Source organism: Exophiala mesophila (assembly GCF_000836275.1).
Source record: "Exophiala mesophila strain CBS 40295 unplaced genomic scaffold supercont1.5, whole genome shotgun sequence".
Taxonomy (NCBI): Eukaryota; Fungi; Ascomycota; class Eurotiomycetes; order Chaetothyriales; family Herpotrichiellaceae; genus Exophiala; species Exophiala mesophila.
The window spans coordinates 2273005-2294876 of NW_015622508.1; the positions used below are offsets into that span (position 1 = coordinate 2273005).

The window sequence follows — 21872 nt, forward strand, 5'->3', positions numbered from 1 at the left end:
GAGGCGGCGACCATGCGCCACGGCGGGAAGCAAAACCATCGGTGGATCTACTCTATCATTCTGTTATTAAACAAGGAAAGGTCCATGGGGAGGCAATGATGGCCCCTCGGGTCATTTTTGTAAGCCTGACGTGCCTGGCTTCGATATCTACCACTTTAGGATGCGTCCGAAAGTGAAAATCAAAGTGTGCAGGGTGCTGTCAGTCGAGTGGTACTTTAATGGACATGGGCCATCTGTCTCATCATCGGAGAAAAGAGAGATCTAGGCTGGATCTCGGTACCAACGCCTTGAATGACGAACCTGGCACAGCACACCTGGCACCAAGGACATGCTTCATAGGGCACCATTGCACACACATTGATTTGCTTGGCAAAGCAATAACCATTCCCTCGACGCTATTTTCCTTCACGAGAATCGATCATGGGCAAGGACCCCGCGCGGACGGACGGAGTACTTGAACTGTAGTTGGATTGAAAATTTGCGCTTGCGCTTTCACTTGCACTTGCCCTGCATTCTATCGAGTTCCTCGCTCTTTCTGGCCCAGATTTGGTCATGATTGTCTCATCCCAGGGGCAGCAATCTATCTGCACGTCACTCAAGTGATGCCACCTTTTTCTTCAGATCCACTGATCATTTCCTCTTTTCAATTATTCTTGTTAATCCATGCATGTGATTTCAACGTGGAGAGTGCATTTTCCTCCTTCACTACCCTCAGGGGTGCTTCATGCAAACTCCCAACGCTCCTCCAACCAGTCAAATCTCATGGTAGTACGTCTGGTGCCTTGCCACATCAAGCCTGCGTGGTAAGGTTGTGTACGAGTTCTCTCGTATGCTCCACTCCCCGCGTAAGTCGCAGACTCCAATAGCCGATTGATTTCAGCAGCTACGCATTGCGCTAACCCTTGGTCTAAGAATGTGTAATACCCACCCACCCAACATCCGAAGTGTTTGAGTCTTCAACTCTTCCATGGTTTGCTATCGTCTATCGCATCTGCCCGGCTCACTATTCCTCGAGGGATCTTACCTATTCTCATTGCAGACTCCGCTTTCGCAGATGACACGTAACCGAGACAGCCAGGCCGCCGGTTGCCCCTGACCTTGGCCATGGTTCTTTGGGCTTCAACCGCACAATAATTACAATGTGGTGAACATCCTACACCTTTGCGATCATGATCAGCCGACACATCCGACACTTGACGCTTCTTGACTGTGTCGTTCGATCAAGGTTCTTGGCAATCTCCGTGGAGATGCCATCACGGATATGACTAAGTTGCAGACCGACATTCTTCCAGCCTGTAGATCGAATCTTGGCGAGCCTACCATGATGTCTTTGGTTTCAGAGTCGATGATTCAACCTGCACAAATGCCTCGGTCATAAGTGCTACTGTCAACGACAGCCCAAAGTCTTCCTGGTGTTCGCCTGGGACGATCCGTCACAAGCACATGTGCTTCGGGGCACCTGAAGAGCCTAGACCGATCGTCGTCTTTGCTCGTTTCGCGGGTAGAAATCACGACCGCGAGCACAAGATGGGGCCAGGCTCCACACTCTCCAGGCGCCGTAGATGCTAAGGAGCTTGGAGCCCACTTCACGACGTTATCATGTAATTAGGCACCTTGGACCATGTGACCTTGAAAGAAGACATCCTGGATTTGGCCTATCTTGATCCTGGGGTCAACAGCTCGCTTCCTTCACACGATTGCCGTGAAACCGAGACTAGCTCGACCGGTTTAACATGTGTTGCCAATAGCGCAACCACACTAACCATTACTTTCAAGTGAGTTGAATATCTGTAGCCTGATCCTTCATCATCTGACCACACACATGCTCGATAGTACTGCTGACGGATTCTAGTAAAATCAACTATCATTGACGGCGGTCGTAGTCAGATGCAATGACCCCAAATAAATTCCACGAAGGGAAAGCCAAGACAAACAGTCACTTTAGCCCCGTGCGTCCACTCGATACCTTTTCCACATTTTAGATCGGCCATAATAGCAAAGTCAAGGCTGCTGCGGCCTTCTTTACTACTTAGTTTGGGGACACCTGTACACTTGTTTTGGAGGCCCATCTCCGAAATCCGTCATTCAAGCCAAGCCTGAGTGGTCCACGCCAACAAGAGGGGCCGGCGAACGATGCGTATCACCGATGAAGAAATGTCACAATCTCGGTGACCATGACAAGGCATTAAATTCCCCCAGTGCTGCGTCATTGCTGCCAGACAACGTGCCATCCCCGTGCCACTGATTGTCACGGATGATCAATCGTCCCTGAGCAATCACCCCAGATGACATGCCTTGGCCCTTCGGCCGTGGGTCCGCAGCTAGTATGAGTGGCCTTTGGGTAGATCTACGGAGGTAGGCGGGGGTGGACCACCATGCCTGCTCTGCCTGCTCCTGCGCTGCACTCAGGACGCGAATCCCCAGTCTGCAGAGATAGTCAGGGTCCTGGTTGGCAGGCCACCACAGACAGAGACCAGACAGGCACCATACTAGACGGTGTTCGGACCGAGATTCCATAATGATTTGACTCAAGGTCACGTCTGACTAGCAAAAACGTTTTATGGCCGGCTATCTGATCGCCCAAAGATGTGTACCCCGAATCCCAATGCAGTAATCCCTCACGTGTCCAGTAAGAACAAAGAGCCCCGGTCGCTTGCAATCCTCACTGGACTCGGAAAGTCGTGACCCCGAGCACTAAGTAGGGCCCCTCCCCTCCCCTAGCCAAGCGTAGATGACAAAAATCATGTAGCAAAGTCGTAAACCCAAGAATCGGTCGTGGAATAGAACTGTTCCGTCAAGACAACGGAAACCCGAAAATTGTACCGCAGGCCACCTTCTCAGGCTGGCTTACGGACAAGCACATGGCTCTAGTGGTGCCTGTGAAGGTGGTGATGGTGATGAGCTCGATGTAGTTGGTCCGAGTCATAGTCCGCCGTCGCAGGCTGGGCGACTCGGTCACGAGCTTGCCGTAGAGCTGGTAATTGCCGCCTCCGGGCATTGATAAACCAATTACTAACCTGTCACCACGAGTCAATGGGCATGTCTATATCATCAGAACGTTCGAGACCATACCTGGTTCATAGTGAGTCCTGTTTGAGACACAAAGGCTTGCTTGTCCTCCTCAGTCGGGTATGGATGATCCAGATGATCATGGAACCATGTCCGAAGGATATCGGTTATAGGTTTAGGCAGGTTGCCCCTTCGTCTCCTGTTTCTGCTATCTGCGTCGGTTATTGATGGCGATGATGGGTGTGGTGAGATCAATGATCCGTTGGAGTAATCTATTGATCCATAGGACGGGGCTTGATACGGGATGGTGCCCGAAGGGTATCGATAGTAATCCGGCGATACCGGCGGTGGCTGTGGTCGATTCGTCGGTGGATGATCTTGCCCGTACCTTTGGTTCGTTTCGTAATATGCCCGATCATTTGGATAAGATCCAGATTCGATCGAAGTGCTTGTTGACCCCGACGGTGCATAAGAATGTGAGTATATTCCTGCCGGAGGAGGGTAGTTTGGATCGGGACCAATGGTCAGATCACGCAAGGGCGGCAAGCTGGAATTCGGTCTCGAGGGTGTCAATTGCGGCAGAGATGCGTATTGAGGGCGCGGTTGTGGTTCGTAAGACTGCAGCATATCCGAATATTGTGATGGCGCCCAGGACGATGTCTGGCGATGGTGACGTGACTCGTAGTACGGGTCCATACTTCGAGTAGACATGGTCTCAATCGCGTGAGTCGTAGCTTTATCTGCAAATCAAGAAAGGATTCTTGGTGCAGAAGCCCGGGTTTGGATCGGTTGAGGGACAAGGAATCCAGTAGATTGGCAATTGCCGTTCCTCAGAGATTTGATCGAAACAGTCGAGTGGTAAAGATTGGCCTAGGGTGCGGCGGCGCTGGGGTGGAGCAATAGGTCTCAGCTCTGACGGCGGCGAGACCTGCCGAGACAGCGGGAGCAGAAAGTGACAACGGAGTGAGTTGAAATTGTACTAAGCGGATTGTGATACTGAAGAAGCTGATGTTAGCCGTGAACAACACAAGCACGGGTCGAATGCGTCAAGATCCGCAGCTGGCCAGGAGCAGGAGCGGCCACGTTTTTAAAAAATCATTGCAGAGGCCGAAGCATAAGCGATCGACCAGGATCGCCTGTCTTGGAGCCACGGATGCTTGTCCAACCTGCCGGTTAATTACGCTCTCAGAGGGCTAGGAGGAAGACTCATTTGCGTGGCCATGGAAAGGGCAGCAAAGCAACCAGGCTTTGGGCGTCGAATAGATAGGCAGTAATGCAAATGGTGGAACAGTGTGGTGAGCCTCTGTCAAGAATGGTCCTTCATCCTTCGTGGGCAGGGGCTCGTGAGGAAGGGGATTGATATTGTACTTACAAAAGAAGCCAGTAACAGAGTTTGCCAAACAGATGAGAGTGGGCAATAGTTGAGACGGCCTTGTTAAGTCTCTGGTGGTCTGATCAGTCAAATTGACTTTGAGTGTAAAAAAACATGGGAATGGCAAAGACACGTCAGGACTCGAGGATTTAAAAGGCTGTAACTTTGGTGAGGAAGTCAAGGTTTTGCGGTTGACGTGGGTGTGGCCATAGGTGGACTTTGGAGGCGCGTTGACCGATGAACTCTGTTTATTAGATAGATATCAACATGCGTGGACGGAGCAGAGCAGGATCGAATTCAGGTTTGCAGGGGACTGACCTAGGCCGGCATGCCGGGGACCCTGAAAGCTTCGGCTGACAGGGATTTGGATCTCAGATTGCGGCCATTTGCAGTAGGTTCAATAGGTCGAACAGCCGACGGTCATGAGTACAGAGAGAATCGTACAGGAGAGAACCAAATTTTCCGCATTGGGATGCGTCAGGCGTAAGACCTGCAAGAGTTGATAGGACGGGAGGGGGATGGAACCTGTGCATTCAAGCGCTTGGTGTGGAGTTGAGCAGGGCGAGGAAAGGGTGAGTCTAGAGGTAGCGAATCCGCTCTGGTGCCTTTCCTAGAGCCTCTCGAAGGTTTGGTGGCGTAGAGTTTCAAGATATGGGGATGGCGTTGTGGTCCGTGTCATGGGAAGGGAAGGGAAGCAGTGGATGGGTGGGCCCTGTTGATCGCCATCCATCTGGTGACCACAGTGACAGGTTAAGAGATTGGAGACGAGGAATGAGGGGCATCATGCACTGTAGACTCTGAGAGACTCGCCTGTATAGTGACGATGACGACAATAAGATTGGTGCTTCTTTTTTGAGTTGTATGAAGCGGACGAGTCAAGATCGAAGGGGCCAAAGTCAAAGTGCTAAAGGAAAAACGATATCCGACAATGAATGAGACCCGGAGCAGCACTAGACTGCATGAAAAACAGGACGAGGTTACAAGGTATGCTGCTCCACGGCATGGTCCGTAGGGCCAGACAAGCCAGACAAGCCAGACAAGGGTACTGCAGGACCCTCTGTGCCTCCTTCCCAATGGTAGTGAAGTCACGGACCATGATCTCACAGCCAATCAATTTTAGGCCTCGTAGGCACGCAGGCAAGAGCACATCTGCGTATTTGAGCCGCTGTAGTTCTCTAGGCTGGGGCATGCTGGGGTCAACCGTCGCCAAACAAAGTCGGTAATACTACTCGTAGTGGCCATTGGTGGCGTGAAAAGCTCTTTGCCCATTCCACGCCTCGATGGCTTTCTGGCGGCAGCACTAATACTCGTGCCCGCCCACATATTGTCATGTTCTGGCTTGCTCCTTGGAGCGGAGACGTGACTTCCACAGGACAAGACTCGACACTGTGGAAAGTACTCGGCATCCGGACGGTAATGTAACAATGTGTGCCAAGGTGACGCAGGTGCATCATGTCCCGAGGCTGCCGTGCCTTTCTTGGGAAGGGATATTGGTACCTGAGATGACCACGACTGCGCAAGCACGCCAGGCCCAACCCTTGACTACCCTACCTAATAAGTATGTATCCAATGTGTGTACATGTATGTTGATCTCTGGGTGCATGGTCAGTGGTCACACAACAACATGCCTCCACCAAGAATTCTACCTTTCGGGCAGGGGGGTGTAGTGGGAAAGAAGCCCATGCTATCGCCCCTTAGAAAAACCACCCAAGAATCAGTCTTCCGATTATCCGGTCAAGCGGCATAGCCTTGACATATGGTTCATTAATAATCATCGGTATTAAGTATACACGCCCTCGTGCCCTCTCTCAGCTGAACATGGAGAGGTGGACACATTATTGTGATTAGAGCCAACTTTGGTGCCGACCTAAAAAGTTGGAGCAAAAGTACTTAGCCAAGGGTTTATGCCTGATCGGGACTAGTTCCATTCGACTTGTCTTGACCTCTTAACGTCACTACAAACTTTAACCTTCGCCGGACGGGTCTTGCCATGACATGACCGTTACCAACTTTGCAGTCATTAGACGCGGTCTGTGTCTCCAGATGCCAGCGCATAAGATTGAACCTAATCATGAGAGCCAAGAGCCATGCTGTTGTTTCCACGTATTTGACAACCTAGGTATACTCCGTACACTGTCCTTGTTAGGTATCCATGTATGGGGAGAAATGGAGGTTATACCTCACACAATTTCCCAGGCAGTGGCCTTTGATTATTGGACTTTCCCCGAAAAGTCCATGACGCTACATTTCCAATAATCATAGTCATAACAATGAGCTGCGTGCCCGTGGTAGCACCTTCCCTTCCATCGAAGCCCAACCGGAACGGAACCCCAAGTCTAGTCTGGTCTGGTCTGGTCTGCCGTCTCTGTTCTACTCCCCTCCCCCCTTCACGCCTCCTTCAACACGCACGGTAGGTGGTGAGGTATGTGAATCCCTTGATCCTTTAGACTTCCAAGAGTAGCTCTCATCATGCACTGCCGTGCTCTCAGCTCGGACTTTGGGCAACTGCAAATTCCTTGGCCATGCGTCGTCGTCCACGACAGCCACGTCTCCAGGGGCTCCAAGCTGACATCCCTTGTTGTGCACTGGATCGACAGCCACGAACCACTGCACCAATGCCACATCTCACCACATCACACAACGCCCCTCGCCACAATGTCCAACAAAGGGCCAGCCACTTCGTGATCTTTGCGACCCTCGCTTCCGCGGCACTGTCACCTCTCAATCAGAATCCATGACCGGTTCATGCACCTGTTACGTTGCCGCCGTCGACTAGAGCGCAGTCCCTGCCGCTTGCCATGTTCGACCACACCATCGGGTCCTCCCAGGAACTTCTGGTGCCTCTCTGCAACCTTGTGTCACTCTGACTCAAGTACGACCCGGCCGCCAGTCTCGTAATCAGATCAGATCAATTGCCTGCAGTACCGAGATTTCCCTCACATCTGGTAGGACATGGCTTTTCAATGTGACACTGTGCTTCTTGAGCATTTCCGGGCCCCCCCATTCAATCTGGGCTGTACCTGGTACAGTCGTCCGCAGTTTAGCCAATCAGCTGCACCAATTTTCTCCCATCTATCAGAAATCTGACTTGTCAACAGAGCTTATCCGCCTCCTGACCGCCATGCCCATTCTTTTCGTTCCCGCCCCATCCGTACGCAATCCACGTCAGATCTACCTCACCTTGTGACCCTTGTTATCCTATCCATCGATCTTGACGCAAGCGAGGCCCCAGTCTGTATGCAGGTCTCCATCCACAACACATTACATCCTATCCCCCTCACGATCCTCCATCAAATGCATTCAAAGCCCGCCTCCTCCCCTGGGTTCACCCATTCGACCTCGACCTCGTGTGTTGTGGGCCTGCGCACCAACCTATTCCATTTTTCCTTTCGACCAACCTCTACTTGACGTATGCTTGGATCGAACACAGGCGGCTTGACTTGAAGTCGGCCTTTCCGGACCTCTTTGTCGGCCTTGAATATGCCGGCCGAGGCATTTCATATCCTGGTTGTCTCCCTTGCTGGCGGCTCCCATCTTCCTATTCTTGTTTCTGACCATCATGGACGGGGGATCGCGCATTCATACTACCTCGGTTGACTGCGAACACACAGCTGAAATCTGCACGACATTGACGAAGCTTCTTTCCCTCTCTATTTTCGTGCAGCTTGGTCCAACTTGTCCCAAGTTTTCCGCCAAGCCTCGTTGTCGCCCTGGACGCTTCAAAGTCCGATCAAAGCCTGGATCTCCGAGTTCCTCTGCTCTTCCGGACCTCAATCAACAAAGCTAACAGTTTCTAACCCTTCTTTCGTTAGATACTGGAGCGTTACCCGATCTGCGTTGCGGACGGAAAGAAGGCTCGATTCGATGCAAGCCCGAGGTTGAACCATTATCTGGAGCCCGCTCTATTCGGCTGATCCTCATCAGACATAGTCAAAGATTGTCACCCCACAATTGTTCACGATTGATACATCAGATACACAATCTGCGATCTTTCGATCCGCGAAATACCTCCGGGTGCATCATAGCTAATTTGTTCAGTCCCACTGGCTACGATAAACACAAGCCAGTTCCGTGGAACTTGGACGTAAGACGAAATGGTTTCAGGACTACTCCATCCCAGCAATTTGGGCGTAGCGATTTACCCACGATCCTTGCCCATGTTACACTGCCAATGGGACCGAGTTCGGCATACTGACCATAGCGAGTCATTTCCAATCTGGAATTCCACCGCCGCCGTTATTTACGTACGTCTGCGGCATTCAATCACAATTGGTGTTTCAGGCATTTGTTCACAATCAGCGGTAAGTGATCAGAATAGCACAACTTTCCAGCCCGGTTTTCATCTGCCTTACCCTTCTTCGATCATTGTTCGGGGCGAAATTGGCTTGTGCTGCCATGTTTACGTCAAATCAGGAGTCACTCTGCGTCACGAACACCTGCTCGTGTCTATCGAGGACTGACAGGTTCCGCAATGGACATAGTCGACGCTAGATGCCAATCGGCGACACAGACATGACTGGCAGCCCTGGCAACGTCAGGAAAGAATTGCCAGTGCCACCGAGGTAAGTGGTACGTCGAGCGGCACATCGAGCGGCACGTCGAAATGCGGCCTTGAACATAGACATTGTGCGTCGTCGTTCCCGCAGATCGGTTCGAGCTTCGATCTTCAGCGTGTGATACTGGGGATAACGTGGGCATTTTCGTTTGCCTGAAAAAAAGGTTTGTTTTTCCAGACACACGCACCTTTGATCGCATATTGGCCCACTGCGATTGAAACTGTTGGAGCTAGAAACTGCTCTGCAGTGCAATGTGGGTGAATTGGGTGTGCTCTGCTCAACAAGTGCCTCAACGACCGAATGGTAGGTGTCTATCTGGTCATGTTATTATCATACACTATATAAACACTAGATCACTCGTCGCTATAACTTCACGATGCAGAATTCAATTCATCGCCAACCCCATGACTCCAAGTAAGACCTCTCTATCTTGTAATTTCGGTTTTAGGCCCAATATCATGTCATTTCTAGCGTGGATTTGATCAATTCAAGTGCCCATCTCTCCTGGGTCTCTCTCTATGTAAACAGAGCACCATGAGTTAACCGCTGCCTTGGAAAAGGGAGAGGTGTGCTTGTATCAGGCAACTCAGTGTACTCTCCAGGTGACCAATCAGGTTTAAAATCCAGCAAGGAGGATCGATCCTTCATCCAATGCGAGCCCTGAGCCCAGTAGAGGTCATCGATATAATCAACCTCGGGATAATGTTTTGCGAGAAAATCAGGGTCGTCTTGTTGAGCATAAGCTTCGAAGTTGCGCTGGTACTGGGCTCGGAAAGCCGGATCGCATTCGAGTTGGCGTGCAACATCCGGACCCTCGACTTGCGACACGCGGTACAGCACGCGCTCCATGGTCGCAGATGAGAATTCACTTCTGCCCGGGCGAACCAGTCCGGTGTACCAGAGGCCTTGGACGAGGATGGGTGGAACGGGACAGCGATACCGGTGAAGGAATAGATACAGCCAGTTGAGGTGGTTGTCGCACGTGGATGGCGTGTCGATTTTGGTCGTTGCAAATGACACGGCCAGGTGCTTGATGAATTCGAGCGCCTCGTGTGGATCAGGGAGTCGGTCGATGCTATGCGTCTTCTCACGAAGCCATGCGATCCGGAAAGGGACGTGGTCGGGATCTAGTGACAACTGGCTCAGGGCCAGTTTCAAGGCGTGGTTGTGCCGTAGAAGCTTCAATACCACCCCTGATGCCCTGTCGTCCTTGTAGAGCCATTTGCGCGATAGCCCCTTGAAGAGGTGCAGGTGCGGATTGATCGACTCGGCAAAGTCCACTAGCTCATATGGATAGTTTCTCCATAGAGATTGGAAATGGCCTCGGTCGGACAGTATGACGTATCGTCGATCCACAAGTCCTTTGATGAGCATTTCTAGATATGGGTCTGACGCAGCAGCTGGTGAACGATGGTGGATGAATGGCAAGATCTTCTCCAGTAGAAAGCCTTTGTTAGGCAGAGGAAGCTTGGACAGCTCGAGAGTGAATCGACCAAAAGGATCGTTGGTCTCGACACCGTTCGTGCCCTCCATCTCTTGCCGAATTACCCTCCTAACATTATCCTCGTGGAGAAACGCCTCTAATTCCTCATCTGAGTTTGCCAGGCTGACACAGGTCCACATTGTCATCAAAAGCCCGCGAATTCCCTTCTCATCGCCCAGGTGTGAGAGCATTGTAGAGAAATGACCTTCCTCAAGAAGCTCGTCCTTTGTGGGCCGTCCGAGTTCAGATAGAGTCGTCCGCCAGTTGGCGAGATGCGTCATGCCTGACAGGCCCTTCTTGCTGCTAACAAGGCATAGCTGCTCGGTCACTTGAAGAAGGGTAAGCGCAAGAACTCTCGAGTTCAGTGTAGAGAGAAATCGTGCTGTTGAAGATATGGTGGTAGCCTCTGCCTGTGGAGAGTCGGCTTTGATGTGGAGAATCTCATCGACAGCGTAGTAGGAGTATGTGCTGGCGTGCCTCTGTTCAGCCCAGGGAGCCAGGATTGATAAAACTGTGCTAGCATTTCGATTTATGCTAGATTTACGCAACGAATCCAGGATGAATGATATTCCGATGTCTTCAAGGCTCAAAATGCTTGAAGCATATATCGCCTTGACCAGCTCCGGAAGAAGGCCGATCTCATTGGCTTCGAGTGAAATTATGGATGCACTATCAGCGAGACGAAGGCTTCTTCCACATGAGGACTCTATGATCTTGCGGATGTCATCAATCGGGACGATCCCCAGCCGAGATGCGTCGCACAGTGAATTTCGTATTCTCAGCCACGAGTCTTCCGACAAGGGTAGCGTGTCGAGCTGTGAGAAGGCTTCGAGGTGCAGTGAGGATCCAGGAGGGTGAAATTCGGGGTCTAGCAAAAGCTGTGCGACCTCAGGAGCCCAATTTTCATGCTTGAGGAGATGGCTCAAGACCTGTTGGCACAGCTTTGGTCTTTGTTCGGCACTAACGCGGCGTTGTTGCAGTGCTTCTTGAATATCGTGGAATGTGGTATATTGACTGAGAATGCCAGCCAACCAGTCATTGTCGAGGCTATCCCATAATACTGTATCTTGCTTTGCCGATTGCGCGTGTGGGGCCGAAGGGGAGGGTTGACTTTCGAGGAGCCATGACAGCCATTTGGGGGTTTCTGGGTCTAGTCAGCTCTTATCCTGAGATTCGAAAATACGTTATGACATACTCGGTTCCACACTGTTCACTTTCTTATCGCTCTGCCACCATGACACATGTTGGTCGCGACCTGAAAGCAGTGCAGGATCCAAGGGTACTGGGCTCCAAGACTGAGACGCAAGACTGGTGTTCTTCCGCTTCGCGGCACGGCGCCTTGCTTCCAAGGGCCCCGGCACGCAGCTTCCATGACGTCTCTGGCAAAAGCGAGCGAAAGTGCCGGCTAGTAATTCATCGGAGATCCAGACAAAGTTGGCAGGACGAGTTCTTGCGGAAAATTGAATTGCGCTGGCCGCACCAATGCCTCGAGTCATAACATTTGGAGTTCAAGCTTATGGGATGAACGATCGCATATCGGGGATGAGTGCGTCAGTCTCTGTACGGAGTAAGGAGGTGGTATTGTTAGTGACAGTGGTGTAGATATGTGGCTGAATGGACTGTAGATGTGAATGTGTACCTGAACATGGCTGGAGGTCTGAAGTGGAATTGATTTCTCCAAATCTTGATTGGAGCGCAGGCACACAGGGAAAGAACCACCATCAGTGAGTGCATGAGTCATGGGGATGCCATTCCCATCCTAAATCCGCCTAACCAACGAGTCATGCTCACTCCTCACATCAATTACTCACATCACTTACTCGAACTCTCCTTATAGAACTACCAAATAATATTCATACATATGACAATCTTGCTCGTTCAAAAACGAAAATGCTATACAAATACTTCTCGATCAAGATCCTCCACCCCATCCTAACTCACCTTCACCTATTACAAATGTACATGTTTCCCTCTGTAAAACCCAAACCCTATTTTGCCGCCCGTTTTCTGAAACATTGGAAGGATGCTGTTTGAAACTATGTCGCTGTGCTGTTGTGCCGTGTCGTATTAGTGTGTTATGCTGTCTCGTTTGTCGTCCTCTAATGGGGTATCGTCGTTTATTGTACATGCCGTCTCTTGTCCCTTTGTTTTCTTGTCATCCTCGTGCTAAATTGTTAGTATTACACAAACAGTCCAAATCCCAAATGTCCTGCTGCTCAAGTCAGAAATAACTATCGATAAGTTAGGAAAACCTCTCTCCCTCTGATGGTGAAGTATGTAGTATCGGCGGTTGCTGTGGATGGAGTTGAATCGTCTGCCCGCTCAGACCCAGAAATAGTGACAGTCACAAAGGCAGTTGAAGGAGCTCCATCTGCGTTCATGCTGACTGCGGACGATGTCAAGGCTTCATTTTCCACGATCCCCGTCGTCCCGCTCAACAATGCTGTGTCAACCGTCAATGCAGCCTCGGAGATTGTGCGGGTGCTCGTGGGTGTCACTGTAACCGTAATGGTGGTTGTCGAGGTCATCGTTGTTGTGGATGTGATCTCATCACTGCTCAATGATGTTTCATCCGGAGATGAACTGGTTGTAGGCACCGTTACATCGGTAGGAATTGACGGGTTGGTGGAGAAGAACGTTGCGGTGGTCGGACCGGTAATGGTGTACATTGTCCCACTTATATCAATAAACGTCGTTGTCTCGACCATACCACTTTCACCAAGTGAGATGGTTCTGGTTGTCTCAGTAATAATTGTCCCTGGGGCGACCGTGGTGGTTCTAGCTGTTGGGGCAGTCGTCGGCACCTCGCTGTTGTCTATGGTTACGGTGAATGTGGTGCCGGGTAAAGTGACTGTTGTATCTGGGAGAGGCGTAGGTGCAGTGCCACCAGTTTCAGCTGGAGCAGGAATGGATGTAGATGATCCTGGGTCCGTCACAGTAAAGAAACCCCCAGGCGCGTTGTATGGAACGGTGACAGTAACGGTAATGTAGCTGGTGATTGTGATGGTTGTTGTTTCTTCGCCTGGTGGACCCATTGCTGATGTGGTGGGCAACATGTCGGTGATGAGACTCGATTGTGATCCAGGATCACCGCCGGTTGGGTCCGGAATTGGAGCACTCGTAACAGGGATTGAGTCTTGGGTTGATGACATCGTGGAAGCTCCGCCAGGCGGAGGGTAGATTGGGGTGCTTGAAATCGTGGTTTCAGGCTCGCTGGACGAAGTTTGGAATGAGCTGCTGATGATTGGATCAGAGCTAGTGGTAGGAGAAGGATCCACATCGCTATAGGGTGGCGTGACTGTGGTCATGATGCTCGTTGTATCCGGAGGAGAGGCGGAAGTTGTAGGTTCTGAGGTTGGCAAGCTAAGTGTAGGCGGTGCTACTGCTGATGTAGATGCTGACAAGGTTGTGGATTGGACAGGAGGTGCGCTGCTGCTTCCAGAAGATCCAGCAGAATTGCTTGGGGTGTGGCTGCCCACGGGACAGTTTCCGAGATCAGGGGCTGGTCCAGGGCCACTCGTGATGGGATTACAACCGGGCAAAGCATCGATGGTGCCTAGGGAAACTTCGTCTATCACGGATGGTCGTTGAGGACAGGTTCGTGCAAAATTAACATCTTGACTTGGAGCTAGATGACTGCAGGCGCTGATAACGCCACCATCATCAGTGTAGAGACAGTCCTTGACTGAGGCGTCTTGGATATCCATGTCCCATGCATTGATAAAGTCTGCATGGAAACCGTAGCCTGTCGGGTCGCCATTGGCAAAGACGAATTGCCCTCCGGCTGACTGGTCGACTTGGTTGGTGAAGTAAAGTACCCTTCGAGCATCAGAAGCTGGGCCGAAAAAGGGCAGGAGAATGTCCCAACTTACTCGAAGAAAAGACCAGGAAGTGAGACGGGATGCGAGGGAGGACATGTGCCGTAGTCGATTCCTGAAAGATAGGCAACATGAGAGTTGTCTTCCTTGTAAAGATTGACGCCGTCCCAACATGATTGGAAGTTGATCTGAGCTCGCATGCCATTGACACAATCGGTGCGGAACATATAGTGTTCTTCTGGAATATCGTTAGCCTCGTTGATACATCTAAAACTTACCCTAGTGTACGTTAGCATTCAAGTTCACGACAAGCGGGGGGATTGGTACCTGTCAGCCACAGGCCGTGTGTTCAAATATGTTAGTGTATTTTGGTCGTAGGAGCGAGCGAAGGTGTCTCCGGATATCATTTTGAAGCCAGGTGGAAATGGGCTGGTGTTTGCTGGAGTTCCTCCTCGGCCTTGGACCACGTTAGCTTGAGAAAGGCAGTAATACTGTGAATGGGATTCTGCCGTACCAACATAGTACACCGTCATCCCATAGTTTGGGACTTCTTCGAATTTGCCATTTGCATGGGCAAAGTAGAGCTGGGGAGTCCAGTAGGCTGACTTGTCTGATTGAACTTCACAGGACGAGCAAGGCGACTGTAGCAAAGAATTGAAATCGGAGTTTTGGTCGACATCTATCCAGTCAGCAAGGTTGGCGAGACACTCACGCGAGAGGCCTCTACTAACTGCTTCCTCCCGCGAATTTGTGCACATGACCCGACACGGTACCTGGGTCCACGATAGGGTCGACTCGAGAAGTTTGGGAGACACTGCAAGCCATGCGCCAATATGCAAAAGAAAGAGAGGGCTGCAACAGCAAAAGCAACAAGGACGGTGGTATGTTTTGAAGCCGCATCTTGCTAATGAGGCGTGAAGATTATTCTGTTGATGAGTTCCAGGCAAGAATGCTAGGAAAGCAGGAAATGCAAAGCAGACATTGGAGTAGGATAAGTACGGATCAACCAAGATTCTGGAGGTCTGGTAAACAAAAATGCTGCTTACGACGAGAGAAGAGCTGTGCTCATTGATCTGCCCCATTGTAGCGTCGAGGAAGCACGTTCCGGGGGAGCAACATGAGAACGCATGGGTCAATTTCAAGCCCGCGCGAGGCTGAACTTTAAATGTAAATGATCCGTTTGGCCTCTCTCGACGCACTGTCGCCAGGGGTTTCGGAGTCTCTCCATTGAAACTGTCAACTCCAACGATCTTACAAGAGTTACGTCGGTGGCAAAGACACTGCTATCGCAAAGTGTGCAACGCAAAGATGGCTCGGCAGGGAACGTATCTTGAGAGGTGGATTTGGAGGGGACGAGACCTCGACGGTGCTCGGACGTCCGGAGTGGTGTGAGTAGTTCTCGCATCAGGACGACCTGGACCAGATCCACAAGCCTGTGAAGGCGCTGAGAGCAACTGAGACAGAATAACTGTTTGTGATGGTCTCCTTCATCAAATCGTCGACATCAAAGTCTTCTGGCTAGGTTCAAGAGGTCAGTCGTAGTCGTTGATAAAGTTTTGTGGCGATGAGTCTGGAGAACTCTTCAGAGGCTGAACCTTGAACACGGAGTTCCTCCGTAGATACCTGCACAGACAAGAACTCGTCGTAATCTGGAGGAAGACCAGGCTATGCTCGAGCGTAGTCGCCATGGCAATGGACGAACTGTTTGACGTGATCAAAGTTTGTTGACAGGACAAAGGTGGGTGGTGGCGTTTGTCGAGGCGCAGGGACGGTGGTTGTGATGACCGCTAAGCTTTTGCATCTCGAGCCTCATGCGGCACCTTCCTCGTCTGGCAAGTTGCTGCGCCTGCCTATTGGCGGAACGCTTGGCGCCATCCTCGTTAATCTCCGCAACCTTGACGATCCGTCTTCAAGGCACAAGGACCACAACGACCTGGACATCCATAGCTAGAATTAGAGGTATATCCTCCGTAGAGGCAAACGCGTTTGAAGTTGACGCATATGCTAAACACTCGTGCTACTACACTATAACTATCTGGCAGGCTCTAGAACATGTACGGAGTAGAGTCTGTCAGAGAACACACCATAGTATGGTCAACTGCCGCGACGGGTCCAACCTTGGGGGTGGGCCTCAGGAATGCGGATGCCCTGACAATTACAGCTAATAATAGTTGTGACATGGGGGGGATGCAGTACAATAACAAGAATAATTATCAAATCTAGTGGCAGTTCCTGCAAGGGATACGTGTAAACCCTACGATGTACGCGTTGATCAGGCATTCTAAAGCTAAAGTCCAAAGTTCCTTCTCATCTTCTACGACTGCCCAAAATTACTCGGTACGGGAAACTCCTAGGAGAAATCCGCGGCGGTCATGCTCAGATTGTGTCAAGTCATAGGCTACGACCTTGTTGCGCTCTTATTATCATGCGAAGGAAAGTGGGCCGAAGCATCAAAAACGTCAGTGCAGTGTGTCTTGATATACCAACAAAAGTACGATTCGAGTTCGTGACCTTGTGGTATTATTCATATCTACGGGAAAGGTACCTACTACTCCGTACGGATGAGAGTCCACATAGCGCCATGGGCGCAGGCGAAACAACCCCTGACGATCGCTGACTCATGCTTAAACTAAAGAGAACAGAATAGTTCCAGCCTATCAAATAGGTATGCCTGTCACGCCAGTTTAACCATTGTGCAGCCTGCGGGTGCTTAGAGCACGCATCATCACTGCCCAAAAAAGGACAAGGGCATTCCGGGTGAGAACCTTGACTGCGGGGCAGGCAATGCAGACTCGCAATTGTACTCCGTAGGGCTATGCGGGCAACGACGGGCCAGAGGGCCAGCGGGCCCTGGGGCTTTGGATGCGCTGAATAATCCCCGCCAAAAAGTGATGTACGGAGTATGGGCATTTTGGGCCAGGAAGAACAATGACATGTCCCCCTCCATGGTAGCCCATAGCATAGCGCCTTACCTGGATCACCGAAACACAAAGCCTAGGATTGGTGAACACCCAGTAATAATACATAAGAATGAATCTGTGAGCTTACTACTCGTAGTAGGTTATGTCTGCCGAGCCCAATGACCCTTATCTGTCTCCTTTGTGTTGCCTGTTGGTACTGATTGTACCTTGTCTGTTGGTGCTGATGTACCTTGCCTGTTATTGCCTGCAGCCCACCGTCTGCCAACTGCCACCTGCCCACCAGCACGCACCTTCCGGCTACCATTTTCGCCCTCGTCCCGCATGGTCACGTGTGGGTGCTTGGCCGGCTCACGACATCTGCCTTAGCCTTCTCTTCCTCATGATGTTTAACTTCCCAACAGTTGACAGACATCGACTAGCCTCATTCTCTTTCCTAGTTACGTTGAGTCCATATGTGAATATATACTGACATAGTCTCCCCCCACTCTGCTAATTGCGCGGGTAGTTCGCGGATGCTTGGTGACGAATGAGAGCGAGTCTACAACGCTGCAACCTGGAAGATTGGGCCCAAAGGCCACCCTGCAACATCAATCCTGCTGTTAATCGACAGATCGCCCAAAGCCCTGAGCAGCCCATCAGACCCGGCTCAGAATGGAGCATTCAGTCAATTATGCTGACGATGAGACGGGCTCCGGCCTTCACGACAAGACCAAGGCTGCCAGCGCATCTCGGGTACGCCGGCGCAATCGTATGATCACATCCTGTCTAGAGTGTCGCCGCCGTAAATTGAAGTGCGACAAGTTGCATCCATGCACCAATTGCCACAAGTTTTCTCGCGACTGCCTCTTCCTTGCCCCGGCTCTTGACTCGGTCTCTCAGCAACGTCTTAATGAAATCAAGGAGAAAATGGGTTCCCTGGAACGTGTTCTCGAGCAGGATGTTGCTCGCCAGCACGGCAAGCCTTCCTCCGGTACATCTACAAGGGCGGAACGAAGGACGTCCGCTGACCTGCCTGGGGGAGAGACCAGTAGCTCAGACAACGAAGGCGCCGTTCCCGAAGATGAAAAGGGACTGGAAGCGACGCCCTTGGCTGTCATAGATGCCGCCTACGAAGATGATGCCAATGATGATATTCTGGATCTTGGTGTCCGAGTGGGTAAGATGAGGCAAGTCTTGACTTCTGATTGATCTCAGCGACCCAGTTGGAGACTGACAATGGATAGACTGACTGAACGGCTTGGTGGTTTCTTTCGCCCGAGAATCAATGACGAGGTATAAACTCCCTTTCAATAGATTCTTGACGTGCCTTATGCTGACACTATCAGCTCGGCGCCACGCTAGCCAAATCAAAACGCGATTCAAATCTCAACAACGTCACTTCGGCCGTTCCCAAATTACCCGACAGTGATCAAGATTACCTTGCGCCCGGCTCATCCTACATTGCACCTGGATCAGGGTTTCTGTTTGGAGATGTCGGCAGCAAACGATCTCTCATCAACTTTCTTCCGACCAAAGGAGCCGCCGATGTGTTGGTTCGCCATTATTCTGAATGTGTCCATCACATCACGAGGGTTGTACACTGGCCAAGCTTCGTTCTTCACTACGATAATTTTTGGACCAGTGTCCTCGCCGGACTGGAACCTCCAGCATGGCAGCAAGCCCTAGTTCTGTCAATTCTGTTTGCGTCAGTCGCCAGCATGGACGAAAAGGACGTCGAAGCTATCTTTGCACGCCCAAAGTCTACAATCCTGCGGAATTGCCAAACCGGCACCGAGGTCACTCTCAGCAAGGCGCAATTCCTACGAGCAACTAAACTCGAAACGCTACAAGCGTTGGTCATCTATCTCCTTCCGATGTGCCGCGATCAGATGTCTCGAGCTCACTCTGTCCTCGTTGGTATGGCCATTCGCTTGGCTGAATGCATGGGGCTGCATCGAGATCCGGAGACTCTTTACGGTCTCTCTCCGGTTGAATGCCATGCACGCCGTATATTGTGGTTCGAACTCTGCTTCTTAGACTTCCGCACCTGTGAATCTCAGGGGCCTCGACCGGGTATCAAACGAGAGGACTACGACACTCGATTTCCTCTCAACATCAACGATGCTGACCTTTTTCAACCCAAAATTCGGGATTCCAAAACTAGCTTTACAGACATGACGACGTCGAGAATTCGGTTTGAATGCACCGAAATGCAAAGAGTCATCTGGCAAGATCGGATTCGATTGGAAAGAAAGAAAGTCTCGTTGACTCACGTTCTCTCCAAGATCGAAACATTTCGCAAGGCCATGGAGGCCAAGTATACACCAATGCTGAACCTGGAAGTTCCCATTCAGAAATATGCTCGACTTGTCATGAGCTTAATGATTCAGCGGATGTATGTCATGGTCATGCATCGATTTCTCAACCATGCGCCCAATCTGGTACCAGAGCGACTTCTCAATCTGACCATCAGTGGCGGTGTGCAATCGATGGAAGCTGCCATTGCGCTACAAAGTCTTCCCGAGTTGTCCCAGTGGAGATGGTACGGAGGCGCATATCAGCAATGGCATATCGCCTTCCTGTTATTGACCATTGACTATCAAATGCCCAATCACGCAGAAGCCGACAGAATCTGGAACATTCTCGACTTTGTCTTTGAACCTGATCAGTCATCGTCACGGACACAAAAGGCCCAGACCATCATTGAAGCAATCAAGGATCGAACCGGAGTGTATAGAGACCTCCGCAAAATCCGAATTCCACCTTCAATGAAGGATGGACTCGAAATGGTGGATAGCAACGTACGCAAACCTACAAATGATGCCAGTGCCAGCACCGAGGTTGGAATCAACTCGTCAACGCTGCAAGGAGAAGTACCTGCCGCAGCATACATGAGGGAGCAAAACTGGAGTTTTGAGAATCCGGCGACGCTCTATGTCACGAGCCCATACGACGGTCGAAGTGAACAAAGTGGATGGAATTCGAGCACACCACAAGGTCCAGGTTCAGGGCAGACACAATCCACACGACCGGTTCAACCTCCCCAACAGGGACCACAGCATATATCTCCTCGATCAGACAGCCAGAGTCATGCCTCACCTGGACATTTGGGCGAATTTCACAGTCCCAGCGACTCCAGCACGAATGAATCATGGCCTCCGCTGATTACCTCTGATCAAACGCAGTGGCGAACAGTGCTCAATAATACAGGGTCAGGAATTCAATTACCAGCACCGACGCATGGACTGGCTCCGATGTCTTCACCGCCACAACCAGCTCCAGGTTCAATTGGCAACATGTTTATGAATTCTGGCTTTCAGAGCGATCAGGTCAACATTCCACAATACCCTGTCTCGGTCAATCGTGGCGATTCCATGATGGCAGATATCAACTGGGTGAGTACACAAACTGTCTGACTTTGTTTCCTCCGCTAACGAAAAATGTTTGATAGACTGAATGGGACCAATTATTTCCCCCAGAGTCAAACAACAGCTTGCTTGACCACACAGTGGGTTACGATACAGGGCCGGCCCCAGACTACAAGCCATATGGTTGATGACAGTGAATGGAACCATGGGTTTCTTTCGGATGACCCAATAGTAAAACCATGTCTCCAAACCTGCAGCTGTTCTGTCCTCAAACGAGCAATGCACCTACTGTCCTCAAACGAGCAATGCACCTACATAACATGATTAGCTGAGCGTGAATGATTTCATCTGTGCCTGAGGGGTTGCGTAGTACAGCTGAATAAGCATCGATTTGGGCTTAATCAAGGCCAACAAGCCTTTTTAGCGGAAGCCCGAGGAGCCGATTCAGGTCCCAGTTGGCGGGTCTTTAGCCTCAAAGTTGAGCCTAACAATAGCCTTCCAGGGGCTTCATAGGCCCATAAGATTCCTCATCTTTGCCTGTTGACATCATTTTGCTCCATACGCGGAATCGCCGGCATCTCATCTTGCATCTTTGGCGTTTTTGCAAGCATTTAGAGGTTCATCCTCTTCAAGTCTTATCTCCTCATTCGTATGTGGACATGCTGACTTGATGGAACATGCAACATCCAACCTGCAACCAGACCCCCCCTTGATCAAATCAAGGTTTCGTGGGGTCCCATACCTGACGTCGCTCCGATCTGCGATGCTGCGTGCAGTCTTTGTTTTCTCGCTTCTGGGTTTTCCAACCAACGGCTGCACGGCAATAATGGCCTATGGCTTGAGCGATATCTCGCGAGTTGCGAAAGCCCGAGCCAGGATGGGACGCGACCTTGTTCGACTGGATCGACTTTCATACATATTTGGTAGGGATTTGTCCTTCTGATGAATCTTGAGAAATATTTCTTGCTTCTGCTCCTACCTACTCTTTATGTCTGGTACGTGTAGCTTGACTACTACCCAACCCTCACTTCGTTCCGTTTTCTCTCTCCCTCTGTCCTATCTTTAGTAGTGGTGGGCTTGTGCTTTTTGTGGCTTTCTATAACAACCCAATTTATCGTGCACGTACCCGCTCGACGAACTGATTGCCCCGGTATACTGGACTGCCGAGTGTTTGCACAGTCCCAACCTCATTACTACCTACTTCTTTGTTGTGGTCCCGTTCAGTTTCCCCCTCTTACAGTGATCGACAAAAAAGTCGACATTAGGACTCGCAAGCAGAATCACAAGCAGAATCACAAGCAGAATCACAAGCAGAATCACAAGCAGAATCACAAGCAGAATCACAAGCAGAATCACAAGCAGAATC

The 21872-nt window shown here is 50.8% G+C and overlaps 4 protein-coding genes across 4 annotated transcripts; 1 reads left to right on the forward strand and 3 right to left on the reverse strand.

The window, feature by feature from the left end:
* Nucleotides 1-1665: 1665 nt before the first annotated feature.
* PV10_07535 (uncharacterized protein) lies at nucleotides 1666-4393 on the reverse strand. Its single transcript, XM_016372447.1, has 2 exons — nucleotides 3073-4393; nucleotides 1666-3017 (listed from the first exon to the last, which is right to left on the reverse strand). The coding sequence occupies exons 1-2, from the start codon at nucleotides 3718-3720 to the stop codon at nucleotides 2868-2870; spliced, it is 798 nt and encodes a 265-aa protein (XP_016221779.1). The 5' UTR covers nucleotides 3721-4393; the 3' UTR covers nucleotides 1666-2867.
* Nucleotides 4394-9260: 4867 nt separating this feature from the next.
* On the reverse strand, nucleotides 9261-12105 carry PV10_07536 (uncharacterized protein). Its single transcript, XM_016372448.1, has 2 exons — nucleotides 11616-12105; nucleotides 9261-11564 (listed from the first exon to the last, which is right to left on the reverse strand). Exons 1-2 carry the CDS (start codon nucleotides 11914-11916, stop codon nucleotides 9454-9456), a joined length of 2412 nt encoding a protein of 803 aa, XP_016221780.1. The 5' UTR covers nucleotides 11917-12105; the 3' UTR covers nucleotides 9261-9453.
* Nucleotides 12106-12251: 146 nt separating this feature from the next.
* On the reverse strand, nucleotides 12252-15340 carry PV10_07537 (uncharacterized protein). The gene is made up of 5 exons (XM_016372449.1): nucleotides 14970-15340; nucleotides 14753-14917; nucleotides 14566-14695; nucleotides 14293-14517; nucleotides 12252-14239 (listed from the first exon to the last, which is right to left on the reverse strand). Exons 1-5 carry the CDS (start codon nucleotides 15136-15138, stop codon nucleotides 12652-12654), a joined length of 2277 nt encoding a protein of 758 aa, XP_016221781.1. The 5' UTR covers nucleotides 15139-15340; the 3' UTR covers nucleotides 12252-12651.
* A 2238-nt stretch (nucleotides 15341-17578) lies between these two features.
* PV10_07538 (uncharacterized protein) lies at nucleotides 17579-20820 on the forward strand. Its single transcript, XM_016372450.1, has 4 exons — nucleotides 17579-18325; nucleotides 18383-18431; nucleotides 18485-20533; nucleotides 20590-20820. Exons 1-4 carry the CDS (start codon nucleotides 17811-17813, stop codon nucleotides 20692-20694), a joined length of 2718 nt encoding a protein of 905 aa, XP_016221782.1. The 5' UTR covers nucleotides 17579-17810; the 3' UTR covers nucleotides 20695-20820.
* Nucleotides 20821-21872: the final 1052 nt, after the last annotated feature.